Source organism: Rousettus aegyptiacus, unplaced genomic scaffold, assembly GCF_014176215.1.
Source record: "Rousettus aegyptiacus isolate mRouAeg1 unplaced genomic scaffold, mRouAeg1.p scaffold_m13_p_3, whole genome shotgun sequence".
Lineage (NCBI taxonomy): Eukaryota > Metazoa > Chordata > Mammalia > Chiroptera > Pteropodidae > Rousettus > Rousettus aegyptiacus.
In genome coordinates, this window is record NW_023416306.1 from 1693807 (window position 1) to 1713488 (window position 19682).

At 62.1% G+C, this 19682-nt stretch overlaps 1 protein-coding gene across 1 annotated transcript; it reads left to right on the plus strand.

Moving 5' to 3' along the window:
• Nucleotides 1-1459: 1459 nt before the first annotated feature.
• On the plus strand, nucleotides 1460-9510 carry LOC107514899. Its single transcript, XM_036218211.1, is given in 5 exon segments — nucleotides 1460-1837; nucleotides 1839-1980; nucleotides 6244-6314; nucleotides 8346-8610; nucleotides 9034-9510. Coding segments are annotated over 5 exon segments (714 nt in total). The 5' UTR covers nucleotides 1460-1783; the 3' UTR covers nucleotides 9216-9510.
• Nucleotides 9511-19682: the final 10172 nt, after the last annotated feature.

Here is a 19682-nt window from a genome sequence, read left to right on the forward strand (position 1 = left end):
GCATACTCTTATTTCTGCCTCTTTTTTTTTCTCAACGCACTTGTTTGCTTTTAAAATCAACTTTGTTAAGATATAATTTATATAGAGGAACCTGAACTCATTTTAAATGTACTGGTTGATGAATGTTGACAGGTGTGTAGCCCAGACTCCTCCCCCACCAAGGTATAGAACACTCCATCCTCCTCGAAGTTCCTTCATGTGGCTTTCAGCCAAACCCGCTCCTCGCCCACCCCCGGGGCAATTACTGCTCATCTTCCTGTTCCTGTGGATTGGGCTGGTCCTTCCTAGGAGTCATCCGTGTCGTTTTTCAGTGGCTTCGCCCCTTTCCGTTACTCTGTATGAGTGCACCCCAGTGTCTGCCCAGCCTTTGGTGTGTGGTTGGGTTATTTCCAGTTTTTGGCTGAAAAAAACAAGGCTGGTATGACACGCTGTGCATGTAGCGCTGTCTTAATCGGCCTCGCAGGTCCTTGAGTAGAGGAACCTGGATTTACTCATGAATTTTCTGTCATGGGCATTAAGGCTGTTTCAAACATTTTTGCTCTGAAAATCAGCAATGCAACGAACATCTTTGTCCTTCAAGGATGATTTCCTTCAGCAAGGATTGTTTCTATGGTCCTCGGGCCTCTTTTAACCCTCCCCAAGTGGGCTTATACCCTCACTCCTGACCACTCTCACCTGGGTCTCCTGTAGACGGCCACTAGGGACCTGACCTGGTCTCTGGGGTGGGGTGGAGTGTGTGTAACGCTCCTCCCCTCCCCCTGCCCACCCTGGGCCTAGCACCGGTCGGGCACACAAGGGCTGCCGGGAAGCCCCTTGCCAACTTGAATTCAGAGTTCTCCCCACTTCTTCAGCCCATCTCAGCCCACAGGCAGGAAGTCTTGCTTGGGGCAGCAGGAAGTGCTGGTCTGGAGTGGGACACCTTGCTCGGCTAAGCATGGACAGCTCGTTCCTCTCTCTGCCCTGCACACACCCACGGGAGGGCTGGGTCCCTCACTTCTCCGCCCCCAGCTCCGGTCCCTTCCTGTGGGAAGCTGGCAGGTTGCGGTTCTTTCAAGGAAGAACCCTCAGTTCATCCACTCAGGCTTGCCCGTCCCTGGGGCAGGCCCCTCCTGGGACGCCAGAGCTCCCACAGCTGCAGAGTAAGCATCCTGCAGAGCTCCAGGACTGGGGAGGGGCAGGCCGCCACCACTCCTGCCTCTCGGACTGTGTCCACCCCTGGCCGACCCAGGGCAATGGAGCTTAATGAATGACCTGGTGCGAACTCTGCCCTGTAGAGAGGAGGGGCCGAGGACCGGCTCTCAGTGCTGCGACCACCCCGCCGACCTCTGGGGCTTCGTGGGCATCTGCTTCCGCTCCCGGGTTGTGCTTTCCTCCTGTGTAATGTGGATGGAAGCGGGTGCTGTGTGGGCAGGGGGCGGCAGAGGCGGGGCGTTGACATGGCTCCTCCCACAGTTTCTCAGAGGTCCCTCCGATGAGTCTGCCGGCTCCTAAGTGCCCTGGAAACTGGCGGAGCGGCATTCCGGACGCCCCGGCACAGGGGCGGAAGCCTCTGAGGGCGGAGGTGAGGCTGCCAGTGCACCGGGCAGCACCCCGGCTGGCCCCCGTCCTCCCCCGTGGCCTTGATCACCCACTTTAGAGGAAAACAATGCGGCTCAGGGAGCCCCTGCTCACAGTTACCTCGTGGGCCCTCGCTCTGGCTAGGGCTGGAGACCCTTCCCTCCGAGGGTGAGTGCCGGTGGCCTTCCCAGAGCAAGTCCTGTCCCCGACCTGCCCCTTCCTACAGATGGGCTGCCCGGGGCCCCTGGGGGAGAAGGTCTCCGACATCCAGCGGTCCAGCGCCCCCGCCGACCCCCGCCGTGCTCCAGGCGACGCCGTCCCTGGCCCCGCGGACTCGGACCTCGCGCCCTCCTTGGCCCTGGCTGCGGCCCCGGCCTTACTATTTCTCCTGCTGTCATCCCGGTTGGTGCGGCGTGGGCACCTGTAAGGCTCCTGCTGACGCGAGTTCCCAGGTGTGGGGGAGGGGTGTCCCGTGGCTGGGCCTGGCACGGAGTCCGGAGTGGCACCGCGGGAACAGAGCCAGGGACACGAGGGTGGCGGGTGGAATGTAGGGGCTGGCCTCCCAGCCATACCCCGGGCCAAACCCCGTGGCCAGCTGCTCCCAACAGCCACGGTGGGACCACAGGAGGCCCCCGGGACCCCCGACTGGAGGGCAGGAACTCAGATGAGCCCTGGCCCCTGCTGCAGAATGCCACTGCCCTGTGCCTGGCAGGGCCTCCGAGACGGGGCGCAGCGCCTCGGGCAGCTGGACCTGCTCAAGCCAGGCTCAAACCCACTCATCCTGGGGTTGTAGATAAAGCCAGGTGACCACTGGGCATCTGAGAAGTAAGTCAAGGTGTGCGGTAACTGAGAATTCCAGCCCAGGCTGTGCCTACGCTGGGCTGTGTGATGCTGGACAAGGCCCTACCCCGTTCTGGGCCTCGGTTTCTCCAGTCATCAAATAAGGATGGCAATACGTCCTTCTGGGAATTCTTGGGAGGGTCGAGCAGTGGGGAGGCACTGTGGTCACCTCTGCAGCAGACGCTGCCTCTGTGCCCGCCTCTCTCTCTCCTCCTGGGACTCAGAAAACTCTTGGAAGTAGCCCCCCCCACACCCCTTGGCAGGCGGAGGAGGCCTGAGCTGGATGCGCTGGTCTTGGCTGCCACCTGGTGTCTGAAGTCAGAATTGCACCATCTGCTGTGAGATTCCCCCTGGGGCTGCCGTCAGGCCCAGGATGGAAAATTTTGAGATTGTAAATAAACACATATCCCATTACCCAGAGAAAACGTCTTTTACCATTTGCTATTTATCTTCTTTCCCTCCAATTCTGTATCTATAATTTTACTGAAGAAATTGTCAGGAAGGAGACAGAGCGGGCCGCAGAGCTGCTTGTGCCAGGGGCAGCCACTGCCCCAGGCCGGCGGGCCCTCCCGCCTGCAGCCGCCCCTTCTGGGACCTGGACAGAGGAGTGCACGCGCTTCTGGGCGTGGGAGGGGCACAGACAGCTTCAAGCTGGCACAGAAGGCTCCGGACCTTGCTGTCCCCGATTGAACAAATACAAGACCCCTCCCGTGTGCCAGACTCCACGGAGAAACGAGGCAAATGGGTGCCCCGGGGAGCGCAGGGGCTCCTCCTCCCTGCTCCTTCAGCACCCTGGACCCAGGCCGGGGTGGCCGGGGGCTGCGGGCTCCCTCTCTCCTACCCTGGGAGGACCTAGCCTGCTGCCTTAACCCCAGCTGTGGGAGGGGCGGGCGGGGAGTGCGTGGGGCTCCAGGGGCCTCAGGTACTCTCTGGCAGGAGTCGGGGCTGGGGCGGGTCCCGGAGGTTTGGGGGAGTCCTCTTGGAGAAGTAGGGGTCGGGGCACTGAGAGACAAGGCCTGCTGGCTGGACCCTGATTTTCTGACCGGTCACCAGCACAACCAGTGTGGGCCACGGGAGCCCCTCCTCAGCTGACCATCTTGCCTGCTACAGGAAAGGGAGGCCCGATTCCTCCGAGAGTCACTTTGAGACTGTCCCTCCCCCGCCCCTCTCCTGAGCATCTTCCCTGTCCCACCGGCCTGGCCCCGAACTCGGGGGCCCAGGGTGCAGGCTGGCGGCCAAGCGTGGTCCCCTTCACCTCTGGCCTTCTGCCCAGGGAGCACAGGGTCCCCTCTGCCACTGGTCACACACCTCGCTGCTGGAGGGGAGAGGCTGAGGGCAGGACGCCCCTCCCCACACCTCCCGGCCCCTCCCCCAGTGCGCTCCACCTCCCCACCTTTGATCTTCCTCGTGCATCTTGCCAGACTGACACCTGAGACCCGGCTTCTGAGGTTGGGGCTGGGCTTTGCAACCCAGGGCACAGACTGTTAGATTCCCACCGGGCCGGCTGGGGCGGGGGCCTCTGGGGGTCCCAGGACTACGCCCCACCTCACGCCCCCTCAGGCCACCAGAGCCGGAGCTAAATCCTGGGCTCCTTCCTCGCAGCCTGAGCCCATGTCCATGGACTCCAGGCGCCCAGCCTGAGGGATGCAGGGACCCCAGGTGAGCCGAGGAGCCCCGCGTCTGTCCTCCCGTCTCGTGGTCCAGTAGTCCGAGGGGCCCCGCCTCTGAGGCTCCAGCAGGCTGCCCGCCCCGCGGCAGGGCCTGGGGCCAGCGTGGCCGCTGCGTGCGGCTCGTCCAGGAAGGAACTGCACTGCAAGGAAAATATTGTTCTGGGTGATTCAGTGACCCATTTCGTAAACACCGTGGTTCCACCTCGGCCTTGTTCCCGCCCCGCCCCCCGGGGCCGCCTCCCTGCCCAGGAGGCACAGGGGTGGCCAGATGCCTGGGGTTAGGAAAACATGTTGTTTGAGTGCGTTGGACGCCTCCAAGGCTCCAAGGGTGACGGGACGGGCCTGGAGACTGGCGCGGGGCTGGCGAATTGCTCCCTGAACCGGGCAGCTCGCTGGTGCGCGTGCATGTGCATGCACGCGCGTGTGTGTGTGCACAAGCGTGCAGCGTGCCTGCATTAGCATGCGCACACACTCTGTAACATGGTGCACACACGTCGTGTCTGTGTACGTGTGCACGTGCTTGTGTCCATGTGTGTGAGCATATGCGTGTGCAAGTGTACGCATGTGCGAATGTATGTGTACAGTGAGTGTGTGCACAGATACAGGTGCGTGCACACGCATGCACGCATGCGTGGACATGTGCATACGCGTGTGCTCGTGTTTAATCCATGTGGCCTCCCTCTGGGAGACTGGGGGTGCAGGGGAGCCGCTGTCCCGCCCAGCTCGTGGGCTGGAGGGTGTTCGCCAGGCATGGTTCCGGTTCTGGTTCCGGGGCCCGCAGAGGGCGGGGTGGCTTTCTCCTCAGGGCGGGGGGAGGAGGCCCTTTCTGCAGTTAGAGGGAGCAGGTGCCACCCGGGGTCTGGAGGGTCGTGCAGCTGGAGTCTTTTTTCCTCATCAGCCTCCCGGGTGGGGGGCGGGGCCGCTGTCTCCACTCCTTTCTGCTGGCTTCCTGTGCGGCCCCGTTTCGTCTTGGGTGGCGATGGGCCTGACTGCGAACTCAGACCCTGAGCTGCCCGCGCGGGTGCGGGGGGCGCGGGCGTCAGCTCTGGCCAGGGGAGGCGGCTTCCAGGGGGGGGAGGTTTGGGGTCCTCCCTCTTCCTCGTTCCCGGAATGCAGCCATGTCGCCCAGGGTGCAGTGGCCAGTCCTGCGTCCCAGAGCCGAGAGCCCGGGCTGAGGCTGGCGGGCGGGACGAGGCAGGGGCTGGCTCTTCGGTGCCGTTGTGGGGCCTGGGCCGTGCCGTGCGAGCTGGTTTTCTGTGCGCTCCTCGCCGAGATGCCGCCGCCCGTCCTCCCTGGGCGGTCAGGGGCCGGCACGCGGCGGGCGCCCTCCTCACCCCATGCTCCCCGAGGGCCACCGCGGAACCGCCCTCAGGGGGGTGCGGGTGCCTCTCATGGTGCTGCACGGCCACCTCTCGTGAGGGGCCAGCATTTGGCTCAGAGGGGAGGGGTGGGGAGGCCGAGAGGAGGGCAGCCTGGCCTGGCTCCCCGTGGACAGCAGAGAGGCCGCGGCTCTGGGGGAGCAGGGTGTCCGTCTGAGCCTGAGAGCCACCTGGAACGAGGGCCCAGTCACTGTCCTGTCCTCCGTGAGGTGAGGACGACGTACCCAGCTCGGGGCTGGGGGTGGTGGGATGGGGTGGCGCTGGAAACCCTTCCTCAGCCCGGGAGACGGTCAGAGGCGCGCACCGGTGGCAGGTGGGTGGGTGGGTGGGGGGCAGGTGCCCGGAGGGGGTGGCATCCTTCACGACGCGGGACAGCGGTCCCGGGAGCCAGACCCCGGACGTCCCCCGGCAGACACTCCGGGACCTCGAGGCACTTCGGCTAACCCACACCTGCCAGGCACATCCTGCTTGGGGCATGGCGCAGGGACAGGAAGGAGCCAGGCCGAGGCCGACCCGCCCCCTCTCCGGCCATCGGCCCCTCCTCGGGACACAGCCGTGGCTTCTGCCACCTCGCTTTCGGGGTCCCCGCAGGGTAGCCGGTCGACCTGGGGTCGAGTCCTTGCTGTGTGAGTTTGGGCTCCCCCCCCCCGCCCCACACCACCCTATTTGTGAACCTCTGCTTTATCTGCTTCACGCAGGGAGGGGCACGGGGTCCCTCGTGGACGGGTACTCGTGGAGCCCTGAGCTGGACGGGCGCTTGCGACCTTGGCTCTCTGCTTTTCCCCCTTGTTTGCCAGACCCGGATCCCGGGCTCGGAAGAGGGGCAGCTGCCTGGGACGTGGACGTGGGTAGGACCCGGTCAGGCGAGGTGAGTTCTTTCCCCTCTGGCCTTTGCGACAGGAAGGAAGAGACCGAGGCCTACCTCTCGGCCAGTTGCATGCTGACCCCAGGCTCTAATCACCCTGGGGTTCCCCCCATCCCCTGCTGTTGGGGCTGGCGGGTCTGGGGGCGGCTTCGGGAGCAGGGCGGCGGGACGGGGAGCACCGCCCGGCCGGCGGAGGCCTCACGGCCGGGCGTGTCCGCCTTCCCTGGCCTCGGCCAACGCCCTCTCCCGGGGCCCAGCCAGCCGTCTGTGGGCTGCTGAGTAGCACAGCAGCCGCTCTCCTCGCTGTGGGGTGCAGCACATTCTTCGGCTGGCCGGACACTTCCTGGCTTGCAGCGTGTGAGCGAGTCTCGCTCTGTCCCGGCTGTTCCCCCGCGTCCCTCCAGACTCCCCCTCCTGTCCCCGCCGGCCAGCGGCGGGGTCAGGCCAGACCGCCGCGGCCGCATGCTCAGACGGAGCTCGCAGCCCCCGGGGGCTGCAGGTGGCCCCGGAGAGCTCCCCTGGGTTATTTTTGGCCCCCGTGCTGGCCTGCGGACTCCCCGCCAAAAGCAATTACTGGATTTTCATCTTGTTTTGCTGACAGTTTAGAATATGTCAAAAATGTTCCACGGGGGGACTCGAGGGCACCTCGGGGGGTGGGGGGTGGGGGCTCGGGAGCCCAGCTGTGGCCGGGTCCCCCGGGGTCGGCCTCTGGGGTTGCTGGTGAGACAGAGGCGGGGCGGGGGCAGGCGAGGGCCATTCGCAGCCGTCGGTGCCGTGCCTTCCGAGCAGCGACCTGTGTGCAAACACGGGCTCACGCCCCTCCGTGCTGGTAACACAGAGGGGACCATTGTCCCCGGCCGCCGAGGAGGAAGCCGCGTCACACGGCTGTCCCGCTGCTCGCCGACGCCCCACGCCCGGGAGGGGCCGAGCGGGCCCGTGGCGCTCCTCGCTGCTTGCGGGCTGCACCGTGCCGGAGAAGGGCTGGCCCTCTTCTGTGGGGGGCGGGGGCGGCAGCCCAGAGCGACGGGGTGGGGGGCTGTCCCTGGGATTTCTCCTCACCGCTGGGGTGTGCTCAGGGTCCCTGGGAAACAGACCAGGTCTGGCCCCCTCCTTTAAAACGTCCACATTGTGGTGCCTTGGAACTTGCACCTTGGCCTGCAGCTGGAGACTACGGTGCTGTCCTGGGGAGGACTTTGGGGTCACCAGAGTCTGAGAACAGGGCCAGCCCCAGGGCCCAGCATTCATGCTCACGCTGGGCAGGCTGGGTCCAGCCGGCTGGGCCTCCCGCCCTCCCACGGCCCTGGGAGCATCCGCGTGGCCGGCAGAGGCTGGGGCAGGCGGGCAGATTGCGGCCCCAGCCACGGGCCCCTGAGACCCCCACCGCTCTGACCCTGGGTGACTGTTCATTCTGTTCATTCCGGGAAGAGCCTGGGGTGGGCGGCTGCCGGGAGGCGGGGGGCGGGGAGCCTCAGACCGGACTCCCCCTACTGGCAGATGCCGGAAGTGACTGGGGGGTGGGGGTCTGCAGGAGAGGACTGTGCATGGAGCACCCCGCCATTTGCAACCTCACTTATCTGTAGGCCGCCTCTGGATGCAGGGGCTCGGCTCCTGCCCCAGGAGGCCAAGCCTACTCCACAGGTGGGCTCGGGCACACGTGTGTGCCCTCACACGACGTGTAGGCGAGAATGCATGCGTGTGTATGTGCACATGGGTGTGCAGACGTGTATGGGTGTGCACACACACGCCCTGACGAAGCGACCCCACTTCCTGTCTGGCAGGGAGCACCCGGTCTGGCGGGGGCAGGGCAGGATGGAAGTGGGCGCACGGGGTGGGGGCACCCACCTAGCTCCTGCTGGCCCGGCGTTGGGCAGGGTATGGGCTGTAGCCAGCGGGTGTGGAGGGGGAGCGGTCAGGCTGCAGGGGTGTGGGGGGCCCAGCCGCGGACGCTCAGGGCTGGCCTGGGCCTCGGGTGACACTCCTGAGTGCCGTGCGTGTGCCTGTAGGTGTCTGTCCCATGTCCTGTTGTCTGTGCAGCCTGGGCCCGGATCTCGGCTGTCGCCCTGGATGGTCACACATGTTTTGAATCATGGCTGCAGGTTCAGGGGAAGAGGCAGATGGGGCTCCCGCCCCGCCCACCCCGCAGCCTTCGAAGGCGCCTGCTCTACAGAATGCCGTCTCTGTCTGAGGAGCGTGGCCCACAGCAGCCCCGTGGCCCGGGAGGCCGGCAGAGGTCTGGGGTCTGTGGCACAGCCGGGGGTGGTCTCCAAGGACGGATTAGCTGCCCGGCCCCTGCCCGCAGGTAAGGAGCAGGATTTGCTTTCTTGAGCCCAGAGAACAGTCGCCAAGGCCACACGGCCGGCCTGGGGCTTGGACACAGAGGAGGCTGTGGGTGTCTGGGGTGGGGTGTGGGGTGGGGTGGAGAAAGGCCGCTGGCCGGCCGGACCACGCGGGGTCCTTCGCCTGAGGTGCCGGCCCGGCGTGGGGGTGGGGTGGGGCGGGGCGGGCGCCTCCTCCAGTCCCCAGCGCCCCGGGCTTCGACGCGCTCACCCCGCGGCCCTCCGTGACCAGGAGGGCCCGGGATCGGAACCCGCACAGCATCTGCCTGAGCTCGAGGGCAGCGCCCTCCTATTTGGGGGGGCTTCCCAGCGCCGCCCCCCGGCCCGAGCCGGGCTGGGCTGCAGCAGACATGGCCTCCCCCCTCACCGGTGGCCTCTTCCCGCAGCCGCCGTCCACCCTGTCTCGGCTGCGGCTGACCCGCTGGTCCAGGAGGTGACCGACGTGGGACTCTGCCCCATTGGCGGCCTTGGCCTCGGGCACCCGGCGACCTCCCTGCGCTTCGGGGCCCTCGGCGGCGACTCGGGGTGGTGGCGGCACCTCCCCCTCGGGGGGCCGTCTGAGGATTGAGTGAGTTCACACCGGAGCAGACAGAGGACCACGGCCATTCACTGGGTCCACAGCGAACAGGCCCGCGGGATCGGGGGTCCGAGTGGGCTGCTCGGTCGTCCGCGCATCTGACTTTTTGGACGACACACGTGAATGACGGGGGTCATTTTAGAAAGTTGGATGGTTGTTTCGAATAACCGCTCTACCCGACCAGAATTGTCACCTGTGTGTTGCTTATGTGATAAAAAGTAAACTAAAAATCAGCAAAAACACCAGAGAGCTAGCCGCCCGTCGCCCGCTGACGGGTGACAGCCAACCGCGGGGCTCGGAGCGGGAGGGGAGACCGAGTCAGCGGTTCGGGGTCAGGCACGTGTGGATCCGGCGCCCCTCGGCCGTGAGCGGGGGGGGGGGGGGGTGGGCAGAGGCAGGGGAAGGGGAAGGGGCGTTTGGGGAGAGAGCGAGAACATGAGGCCCGGCTCGGAGGACGAGCGAGATCGTAGCGGGCGGGGGGCAGAGCCCGCGCGGCGCGTCCAGGTGCAGGGGACAGTGTGAGGGGGCGAGGGGGCCCCGTACACGCCCCCGCCCCCCAACCCCCCTGCCACACAGACACACACAGGCAGACGTGCGTGCCGGGCGGCCGGCCTGCGGTCTCGCGGCATGAGGCTCGCAGCGCGGGGGCGGCCGGCCTGCTGGGGGCTGCAGCTTGGCATGGCGGGGGGCGCAATGCCACTGGACCTTTCGAAACCCGAATTCGAGCTGAGCGTGAATGAAAACTGGGCCCCCAGCGTCCAGCTGGGTACAGGCTGGGAGGGGACGGTTTGTGACCGGGGGAGAGTCTCAGGCCGCAGAGGCCGGCGTGCAGGATTCTGGCGACGGGCGTCACGGAGTCTTCGGATTCGAGGTCGATGGGAACCACGGTGTGGCGTCCAGAGCTGCGACCTCCCCTCCGGATGTCCCCCTGCCACCCTCGGAGAAGGCCGCCACACCGCCCTCCCCACAGAAGGCGCCCACCCTGCACAGGCCCCCGGAGAAGCCAACACATTTCTCTGGGTGGGACTCAGAACGTCCTCCCGCCCGCAGGGCCAGAGGGGACGAGGGACTGCTTTTTCAGGCCAGGACGGGGGCCAGCAAAGCCCAGGACACGCCGTCTCCTGGCCCGGCCTCCCGGAGTGGGGCCTGTGCCGAGAATGGTGTCTGACCCCGTGTTCCGGCAGGGCTGGGGAAGTGTCCTCAGGACGCAGCTGTGCCCAGCTGTTCTCTGAGTGACATCGGAAGGTCCACCCTCTCCGCAGCAGCTCTGCTGACCAAGGGACACAGTTGCCGGGCTCTTTCGGGGACCCATGACCCTTGGGGTGACAGGATGGAGACCATGACCTGCGTGGCCTGTGGAGTCGTGGGAAAGGTGCTGACCTCCTGTGAACTCCCAGGGACGTCGGGGCTGAGGAGCTTCGTCTGCAGTGCGGTGCACGCGATGCCCTTTGCTCAGGCTGTAACGTTAAGGAAGGCGCTGGCGTCCAGCAGGACAGCTCGAAACGCCCTCACAGTGACCGCCGGGGTCACCGCCGGGAGCGGCCAGCCCGCCGCCGTAGCCTCAGGCCTCCCCGCGTCCAGAGGCGTCAGGCCCGGAGGCCATCTCCCGCCGGCTCGTTGGAGTCTCCCGCCGGCTCGTCGGAGCGTTTGCCTTCCACGGGAGCGGAGGCCGGGCTTGTGTTCTCACGTCAGCTCAACCTTGAACCTTGGGCAGGTCACCATTTGAGTCCCCAGGGGTTTATCTGGCTCACTCCCGCAGCCGCCTCTGGAGGCCTGGGCGCTTACAGGAGGGGTCCCAGCCTTTAGGTCCAGACCGAGTGGCTGGTGTGGGCGCAGGACCCTCCGGAGAGGCAGAGCCTGTGGCTGCCGCCATCGGCCCCGACTGCCGGGTCCTCCGGGCGCCTCTTCGAAGGGGGGCTCTGCGGGCCCGCCCCGCTCCTGTGCCACCCCCTCCAAAGGCAGCGATGTCACCTCTCCCCTTCGCTGCAGCATCTCCAGGGACTCGAACAGGGCCTGGCGTATAGAAGAAGCTCGGGACATGCTGGATGATGGACGGTCAAATGGCCGAACGAATGGATTCACCGATTACCGACGCGTTTGCCGAGGACAGCCGAGGTTACGCGCATAGCCCTGGAGCCAGAATCTGTGGTTCTGAGATTCGAGCCCCTGATTTACTGGCTGTGTGGCCTGCGGTGCGCTATTTAATGTCTTTGTGCCTCAGTTTCCTCATCTGTAAAGGGTGTAAGATTTCTATTCCCATCAGTGTGGCCAATGAAAAGCCTGCAGAGACCCTCCCACCAGAAGTGGCTACCAATTCTGGATAGTATCCAAGTCGTCCACCCTAAACACTGTCCTGAGCTGGCTGGGGGCGTGAAATCCTCAGACCCCGGTGGGGAAACGAGAGGACCCAGACGGGAACGTGGCTTGGCCTTGAGGCGTGTGTGTTTGTGGGGGGCGGTAAGGCTGCTGAGTTGACTGTCTGTGAGGCTGGGGAGAGCCGCGGCTGTGGGGCACGGACCCCGAGCTAAGCAAATCGCTGGCCGGGCTCAGAGTTTAGCGTGAGGCTTGGGAGGACTTTCCGAAGGAGGGGTTTAGGGACCGGGTGATCTCCGGCTGAGGGAGTGGGCTCCGCTGATGAGCCGAGGGAAGCGAGCCGTCACCAGCAGACGACAGGGATCGATTCAAAGCCAGCTCTGGGGTCTACTGGCCGCAGCGGCCAAAGAGCAGTCAGTCTTTTTGTTTTTTATTTTTTTGAATTTGGAGGATTGAAACTTTTCTATTCTCATCATTTTGGGGGGCTCTTTTGGGGCCAGAGGAAGATACAGCTTAGATCCAGGCCATGTTGGGGGTCCAATAGAAGATGGGGGACCCTCTCCGTAAATCCTGGATTCCCAAGGATTTCACCTCACCATCAAGGTAAAACAGAAAATCCTTCTGCCTCTGGGCATCGCACCAACAGTGGCCTTCTCGAGCCTCGATGCTAAGGCGAGGAGGAACAGTTCTCTAGGAATTCATGATCATAAGCTGGGCCGTGTGCTTGTGTGTGTGTGTGCGTGCGTGTGTGTGTGCGTGCGTGTGTGTGTGTGTGTGTGTGTGTGTGCACACGCAGCCTCAATTCATACTTCTTCAATTACTCCCAAATCTCAGACAAGGGATTTTGGTTTAAAGGGTCCTCGGACTGGGAGTGTCCCTTTTGCGTGCCAAACACAAATGCAAACATTTCCTTAAAAAAACCTCCCTTTATCTCAGGCTTCAGACCGTTTCCACCGAGTTCCATAGAAAATGAGCAGGTCAGAGCAAAAGTTTACTAAATATCCCAGGAATCAAGTCACCATGAGGGAAATCCAGCAGGCCAATAAGCAGGAAAGTCCGATCAGCGAAAAATTCAGATATTGGAAATATCAGACCCAGAAAAAAAAAAGTGCTTCGTAGAAGAAATGAAAGGAACTTGAACATGCTAATAAAGAACAACCATATGCCTAGAAATTAAAAAAAAAACATAATATTTGAAATCAAAAACCACAGAATGTTTTAAGAACAGCTTAGACACAACTAAAGAGAGAATTAGTGAACTGAAGGATAAGGCAGAAGAAATTAGGAAACTTGCACTCCTGAGAGAAGAAGACTTGGGAAATATGAAAACAAACAAATGAACCATAGGGAACAGAGTGAGAATGTAAACACATTTATAATTGAAGAAATAGAATAGGGCCAGGGGCGGCATTTGAAGAGGATTAAGGCTTGAACTGTTCCAGATTTAATGAAAGAAAGCCACTTACAAATATAAAAGTACCCGATGAATCTCAAGCAACATAAAAAAGAAAAAAAAAAAAGGAATCCACAACTAGTCACCACAGAGTAAAAATACAGAACACCAAAGACCAAAAGAAGACTCGAATGAGAGTCGGAAAATACAGATTACCTTTAAATATGATTAATGCCGAGAGCCCACTTTGCGGCAGCAACAATGGGCGCTTGAAAATAGAGAAACGATTTCGTCAAGATGCTGAGAGCAAATGACTGTCAAGCTAGAATTCAACATCCAGTGAAAAGGGGCGAAATAAAGACAGATATAGGCAAACAAAAATCGAGAAATGTCCACAAACGGTTCACACTTGAGGAAGTTTCAAAGGAGCATAAGAAGGGATGGAAGTCAGAGAGAGGGGGTTATACAGGTGGGCTATTGGTACAAACACGGGCAGCAAAAATGTCGCATGGGCTCTAAACAAAGACGCGGCCCAAAGGAAGGAAACAACGACCTCAAGGTCAGGAAGGGCATAATTAGAATTAAGTGGTTCTAAAGTCTCTGTGATAAAAGTATTACTTTAGGGCAGACTTTGATAAACAACCCCTGAAGGAAATGGGGTGTATACATTCTAACCCAATGGAGAGGAGAATAGGATTTAAAAACTCAGGAATCCGAAAGAAGGCAAGAAAGGAGAGAAGGGAAACATAGAAAAGACAAAATGAAACGGTAAAAACTGGTCCAAATATATTAGTAATTACAAGACACAGAAATTTACAAAATGTTCCAGATAAAGGACAATAATTCCAGGCAAGATAAAAAGCTCTTTTTAAGGAATATATTTAAAGCGTAAAGATACGAAAAGATAGAAAGAAAAAGTTTATGCACATGCTAAGCCAGAGAAAGTTTCCAAAAATTCCATTACCTTCAGAAAAAAATATACTTTATGTCAAGAAGAACTACTAGAAATAGTTCATTGCTTGAAGGTCAACTTGTCTGATTTATTGGGAAGATGTAACTTATTTTTACCTTAAAGGTACCTGATAACAAAACCTCAAGATACAGAAAGCACGATTTGGCAGAATTAGATGGAGAAATAACAAATCAACTGTTAGACTGAGAGACTGAAAAGAAACGTTTATAGACATGTGATGTGCACACCACGAATTTACCCATGTGAAGTTCGATGAGACTTTGTGAATGGACGTTGTTATGCAACCCTCATTCGACCCAGTTCGAGGAGGCTTCGCCTCGTCTCACGGTTCTCCCGTGCCCGTGGTGGCCAATCCCCGCAGCCCTCCCGCGACCCCCGGCCCCGAGCCCGAGGCAGCCGCCCATCCGGGTCTGTCTCTGTGGTGCCACGTCTAGAAGCTGGATGGTTCTCGTTATATGAAGCTTGCTTACAGCCATCCTGGTGGGTGCGAGGTGGGATCTCGCTGCGGTTTGGTCTGCATTTCCCTGGTGACCAGTGATACTGGGCATCTTCCCAGGTGCTTATTGGTCGTTTATAAATATTTGGTGAAGTGTTGAACTCTTTTGTCCGTTTTTTTTCTTGAGTTGTTTCTCTTCTTATTGATTTTTTTTTTTTGGAATTTATGTAATTTATTTTTTATTCTCCAATTACAGTTGAATTCGATATTCCTTTGTATTAGTTGTAGGTGTATAGCCTAGCGGTTAGAGTTTACCACCGAGCTCTGACAGTTTATTTACAGAAAGCACTTTATCATGTATGTGTTTTGTAAATATTTCCTCCCAGTCTGTTTCTTGTCTTTTTTCGAATTTTCCTAACGATGTCTTCTGAAGGGCAAAGTTTTATGTTTTGCTCCCGGTGCCATAGCTACGAAACCTTCGCCTGATCTGAGGTCCCAAAGATGCTCTCTTGTTTCTTTCTTTCTTTCTTTTTTTTTTTTTTTGATGGGAGCTTTCTGGTTTTTGGGGGTGATTTTGGGGTACGGTGTGAGGCGCGGGCTGAGGTTCCTTTTTGGCGCATGGATGTCCGTTTGTTCCAGAATCTGTGGTTTCAGAGGCTACTGTTACCCACGGAGATTTTTACTGCTCCCTCTCTCAGCAAGGGAACGGCAGCTCCTTAGAGAGGTCACAGACGCTTCAGGCGACATGACCGCCAAGCTCGACGTGACGGGCTTGCGCAGGGCATGACGCGTGAGAACCAGCCTCGTGCTGGGGCGCAAAGCGACTCTCAGCCCATTTCGGAGCACTGGTATCTCGTAGACTGACCTCGGTCCCAGGTAAAAGCCAGTAAGAGTAACAGCCTGAAAACCGCCTTATCTGCAGCTTGAGAGAGAGGCGTCGAGAGGCCCGAGTCCGCAGGCGCACAGCCGCGTCCGGCCGCGCGGTCGGCCTCTTGCTCCCTCTGGCCCGTCCTCCATGCTCCTCATCTGACTCACGCACTGGTCACCCGCCGGGCAGCGAGGGAGACGCCACCGCCAGCCGGAGCCACGGGCCCCGCAGCCAAGGCCCCCGGGCGCTCACAGGAGACACAGCACCCAGGGGCGAGCGTGGGCCACGGCGAAGTCTCCATGTTCCGTCGGACGGCGGGACAAGGCTGCTGTGAGGGACGGGGAGCGGAGCGCCTGGACCCCCACATCGAACGGCGCCAGGTCTCGGCTCCCCTCGCGAGGGCTCGGGCTCGCCGGCCCCCTCACCCCAAGTCACCCTCCGTTTTCCAGCCCGTGCAATGGGGGTGAGATGGCCGAGGCGCATTCCGATGACGAATGGTCACAGGCGCGAGAGTCCCGTCCAGGCTGTAAAGGTCGTCGTGGGCGTGACGGCCGGGATGCGTGGGGCGCAGGCCTCGTGGGGCGCACGGAAGAGCAGGTGTGTGCGGCGGGGGGGGGGGGGGCGGCCCGGACCGGCCTCTGAGGTGGCCTTTCGCGCCCACATCCTGGTTCTGCCCTTATGCAACTTCGGGAACTGAACCTGTTCCCCCAGCCCTGGGAGTCAGGGCTGTTGGTCTGGGGCCCGCAGCTCAGATCCCGGGGCGGGGGCTCGGCCAAACGTCTTCCAGATGTGGCTGCAGCTACCCGATAGCCTGCGAACTGAGCTGCTAGGAAAGCAGCCCCCCGCGAAGCCGCAGAAGCCCCGACTTCTGGGACGGGAGAGAGGGAGCGACTGGGCGGGATGCGGGGTCCCAGGCCCACGTTCTCCCCTTCCTTCCTTCCTTCCTTCCTTCCTTCCTTCCTTCCTTCCTTCCTTCCGGCCCCCAACTTGGGGTGGTCACAGCCATCTGCTGGCTGCCTCCTGGGCGGGGACCTCCACCTCCCTGGGGAAAGGCGCTTCCGGAGGGCTGGATGGACTGCCGCCTGTGGGTGGGGGTGCGGAGCCCGTGCTCTCTCCCACTCACCTTAGACAAGACGGTGGTTTGCAGGTGGGGTGGAGGGTCCCGTGCGCCCCGCTGGCTTCCTGAGCCAGGACAGGCTCTCTGCACGGCCACCTCCACTGTCCCATCATCCGATCAGCAGGGTCCCTGCTTCTAGGGGTGCAGGGAGGCGAAGGTTGCCCAAGGTCGCACGGCCCCGGGGAGTGGGCACTCCGGTGGAGAGGTCAGCGAGGGGTCCAGGCTCAGGCGTCTGAGGTCGCCGACCAGCCACGCGCCCAGTGTGGGCTCTCCGAGGGTCACGAGCCTGCTCTCACCAAGGCAGACATTCTCTCGTTGACGAACCCGTGTCCCAGGAGCTCGGGGTCTCGGTGAGGACGGGGCGCTCCAGCCGGCGCTGGGCCTCCAGGCCGCAGAGGGTACGAGGCCGGGCGGCCCCGCTGGGCTGGCCACCAGCCCGTTGGGGGGCTCGCTCCCCTCTGGGCGAGCCTGTCCCCGCGCCTCGCTCTCTCCCACTCCACGGACGATGCAGGGGTCCGAGGGGCCCAGGAAGCCGGGGCGACCCCGGCTCTGTGCTGCTTTGGGCTGTGACTGCTGGTGGCGACTCAGCGTGATGCCCCTCCCCACCCAGAGCCGCCGCCCGCAGGCCGGAGGCTGGGCAGACGGGCCTGCGGGGCGCCACACCCGGTGACCACCTGCTGCACCTCCTGGGGGCCGGGGGGCAGCCCTGTGGGTGCCACTGCCCCTGTCCCTGTGACGCCCTCTCCCGCCCGCTCCCCGCCCCCCCCCGCCCCTCCCGCCGGCCTGGTCTGTGGTCTCTTCCCTGCATTTTGTGCACCTTCTCACTCGGGGGTCCCGACCTCGAGGCCATGCCCCCTAACATTGTCCTGTAACAGTGGCAGCTCTCCACCCCTTGGGACCCAGTCCACCTACCTGGCCCCTCTCCTGACTGCTGCCCTTGTCCTGCGGGTCAGCGGACAGCCCGCCCCCTGCCGTGGCCACCACGCTGGCCCGTGCGGGGTCGGAAGGTCTCGCTGGTTTCCCGTGAACCCGCGGCCTTGGGAAAGCTGCCGGGCACACGGTGACCATCGGCAAGGTGGCGTGTGCACACCGGGGCCCCTCGCTTCCCGCCGGGCCAGCTGCGGCCCGGGGGAGAGGCCAAAACCCCGGAGGAGAGAAGGCACCAGGCTGCGCCACGTCGCCGAGGGGAGGACCGTGTTTCAGGCCCCCGCCGAGCAAGGCTGAGGCCGGAACCCGGGGCGCGTCCGCCTCCGCCGTCCTGTTTGCGCCCACGCAGGGGACCCCCCTCCCCGGGGACGGCGGAGAGCACGGAGCAGCAGCGACCTCTTCCACCCTCGGGCTTTGAGGACTCCTGGCCGAACCCGTCTCTCTCTTGCCCTGGAGCACACCGGTGCCGGGAGCAGGGACAGCCCGGCCGCGGGCACCGGTCCCCACGGGCAGCGGCCGCCTCGCTGTGCGACGGGAAGGCTGCAGGGGGCGGCGGGGCTGGCGTCGGGGTTTGAGGCACAGGGGGACAGTCGGACCCGGAACGGTGGAACTAGGGGGCTGTCGCAGGTGGGGCCCGAGAGCCCGGTGCCTGTCTGCAGGCCCCACGGGTCAGGCCGCTCTGCTTTTCTAGTTTCAGGCCTAAACCCGCCTCTTCCAGGCAGCCTTCTTTGCTTAATTCCTTAATCCAGCATAAACACTTGGTTCGAAGCGTTTTATTTCCTTGGCAGATGGGGGTATTTGGTGCTATAACTACGGCGAATGTCCCCCTCGTGGCGAGGACCATGTACGACTGTCTAGAGGTTCCCTTGTTTGCCCATGACACCGATAATGAAAATAATAATGATGTCGTTAACCAAAAAATGCCGTTAAATAAAGCTCTGCTGAGTGCTTTGCATTCAATTATCTCATTTACACTCGGCAACACCTGTGTAAGGTGAGGACGATTACAAATGGGGAAACTGGGGCTGGGAGAAGTGGGAAGGCCCAGGGAGACGGAGAGGGAGACCCGGCCACAAGGCCGCCTGGCCCCCGGCCGTCTCTGCACCTCTCCACCTGCTCCCCGCCCCCGGCCTCCCCTCCTTCTTCTGCCTTTTTTACTTTCGCAGGGACTGTCCAGTCCGGCCGGCCTCTGATTTAACACCCTAGAGGGCCCGAGCGGCCAGTGGGCCAGCCAAGGTGAGGAAGCTGAGGGCGAGGATGGGGAGAGCCGGGCCCCAGGGCGCCGAGCGGAGATGGAGTGGCCAGGACGGCAGCCGGGTCCCCCCACGGCACGCGGCCTGTAGCCCTGCTGGCCACGCTGCTCGGCCAGCTCTGCTGACCAGCCGACCGGCCGGCCAGCGCGCCACGACCTGCACCCTGGGGCTTCCTGCCGCCTGTGGCATCAGTCTGGCCGGCCCGCGCGTGGGCCCCGCTGTCCTGCGGCCAAGGCCCGGGGCCCCAGCCGGCGGCTCCTCCAGCAGCGCCGCCCCTAACTGCAATAGCAGCCCGAGCCCGGGACACGGTATGGGGTGGACGGGGAGCTGTAAAGCTGGTTTAAAAGGGGCAATAAAAGTGTTGGGTTTCAGATGGTCTCGCTGCAGAGGAGAATAACAGAGACAGGAAATTTCAGTGGCAGACGACAAAGGCCACGGCTTGCAGACGAAAACGCCTCTGCCTGGACCCACAGCGGGCGCCCTGGCGGGGGCCCAGGGCTCCCTGTGCCACGCCGGCCTCGCCCCTGCGCGGGGGCGCGGGGCGGCACTGCTACAATAGACTGTTTTGTCTGGTTGTTGTAAGTGTTTATAACAGCCCTCCGTTTGGGCCGCCGGAGGTGCGTGGGCCCCTCCCCGCCGGCTGGGCTCCGAGCACGCGGGTGTCCAGGCCGGGGCATCGGCGGCTTCTGCTCTTTGCCCCGCGGGGCCTGGAAGCCAGACCCGGGCCCCGGGAGGCCGTGGCAGAGCGCATGTCCAGGATCCACGCTGGGGGCACCACCCTGCCCCCCATCCCCCAGCCCGAGTCCTGGCCGCGAGGCCGCAGTCGGAACTGGGCCCCGCGGGGCCTCTGCCTGCGTCACTCGGTTTGACCCAGAATTCCCAGACCCACGTGCGCAGGGAGCGCCCCCCGCTCGCTTCCGGGGACCTGTCCCGCCCCGGAGCTGCCAGCCACAGGGGTGCGGCCGCACCGCAAAATGTAGGACGACGGTCCCGTTTACGTTTCGGGGGGCAGTGAATCATTATTTTAGTACGCCCCAAATGTGAGGCGTATTCTGGTGAAATCATTATCTGTTCTTTCTCTGAAGTTCAAATGTCACTGGGCTTCCCGTATGTCATTTGCAACCCAACACACGTGGCTCTTTAAGTTTAAATTTATTAAAATCAATGGCCGTGTATGG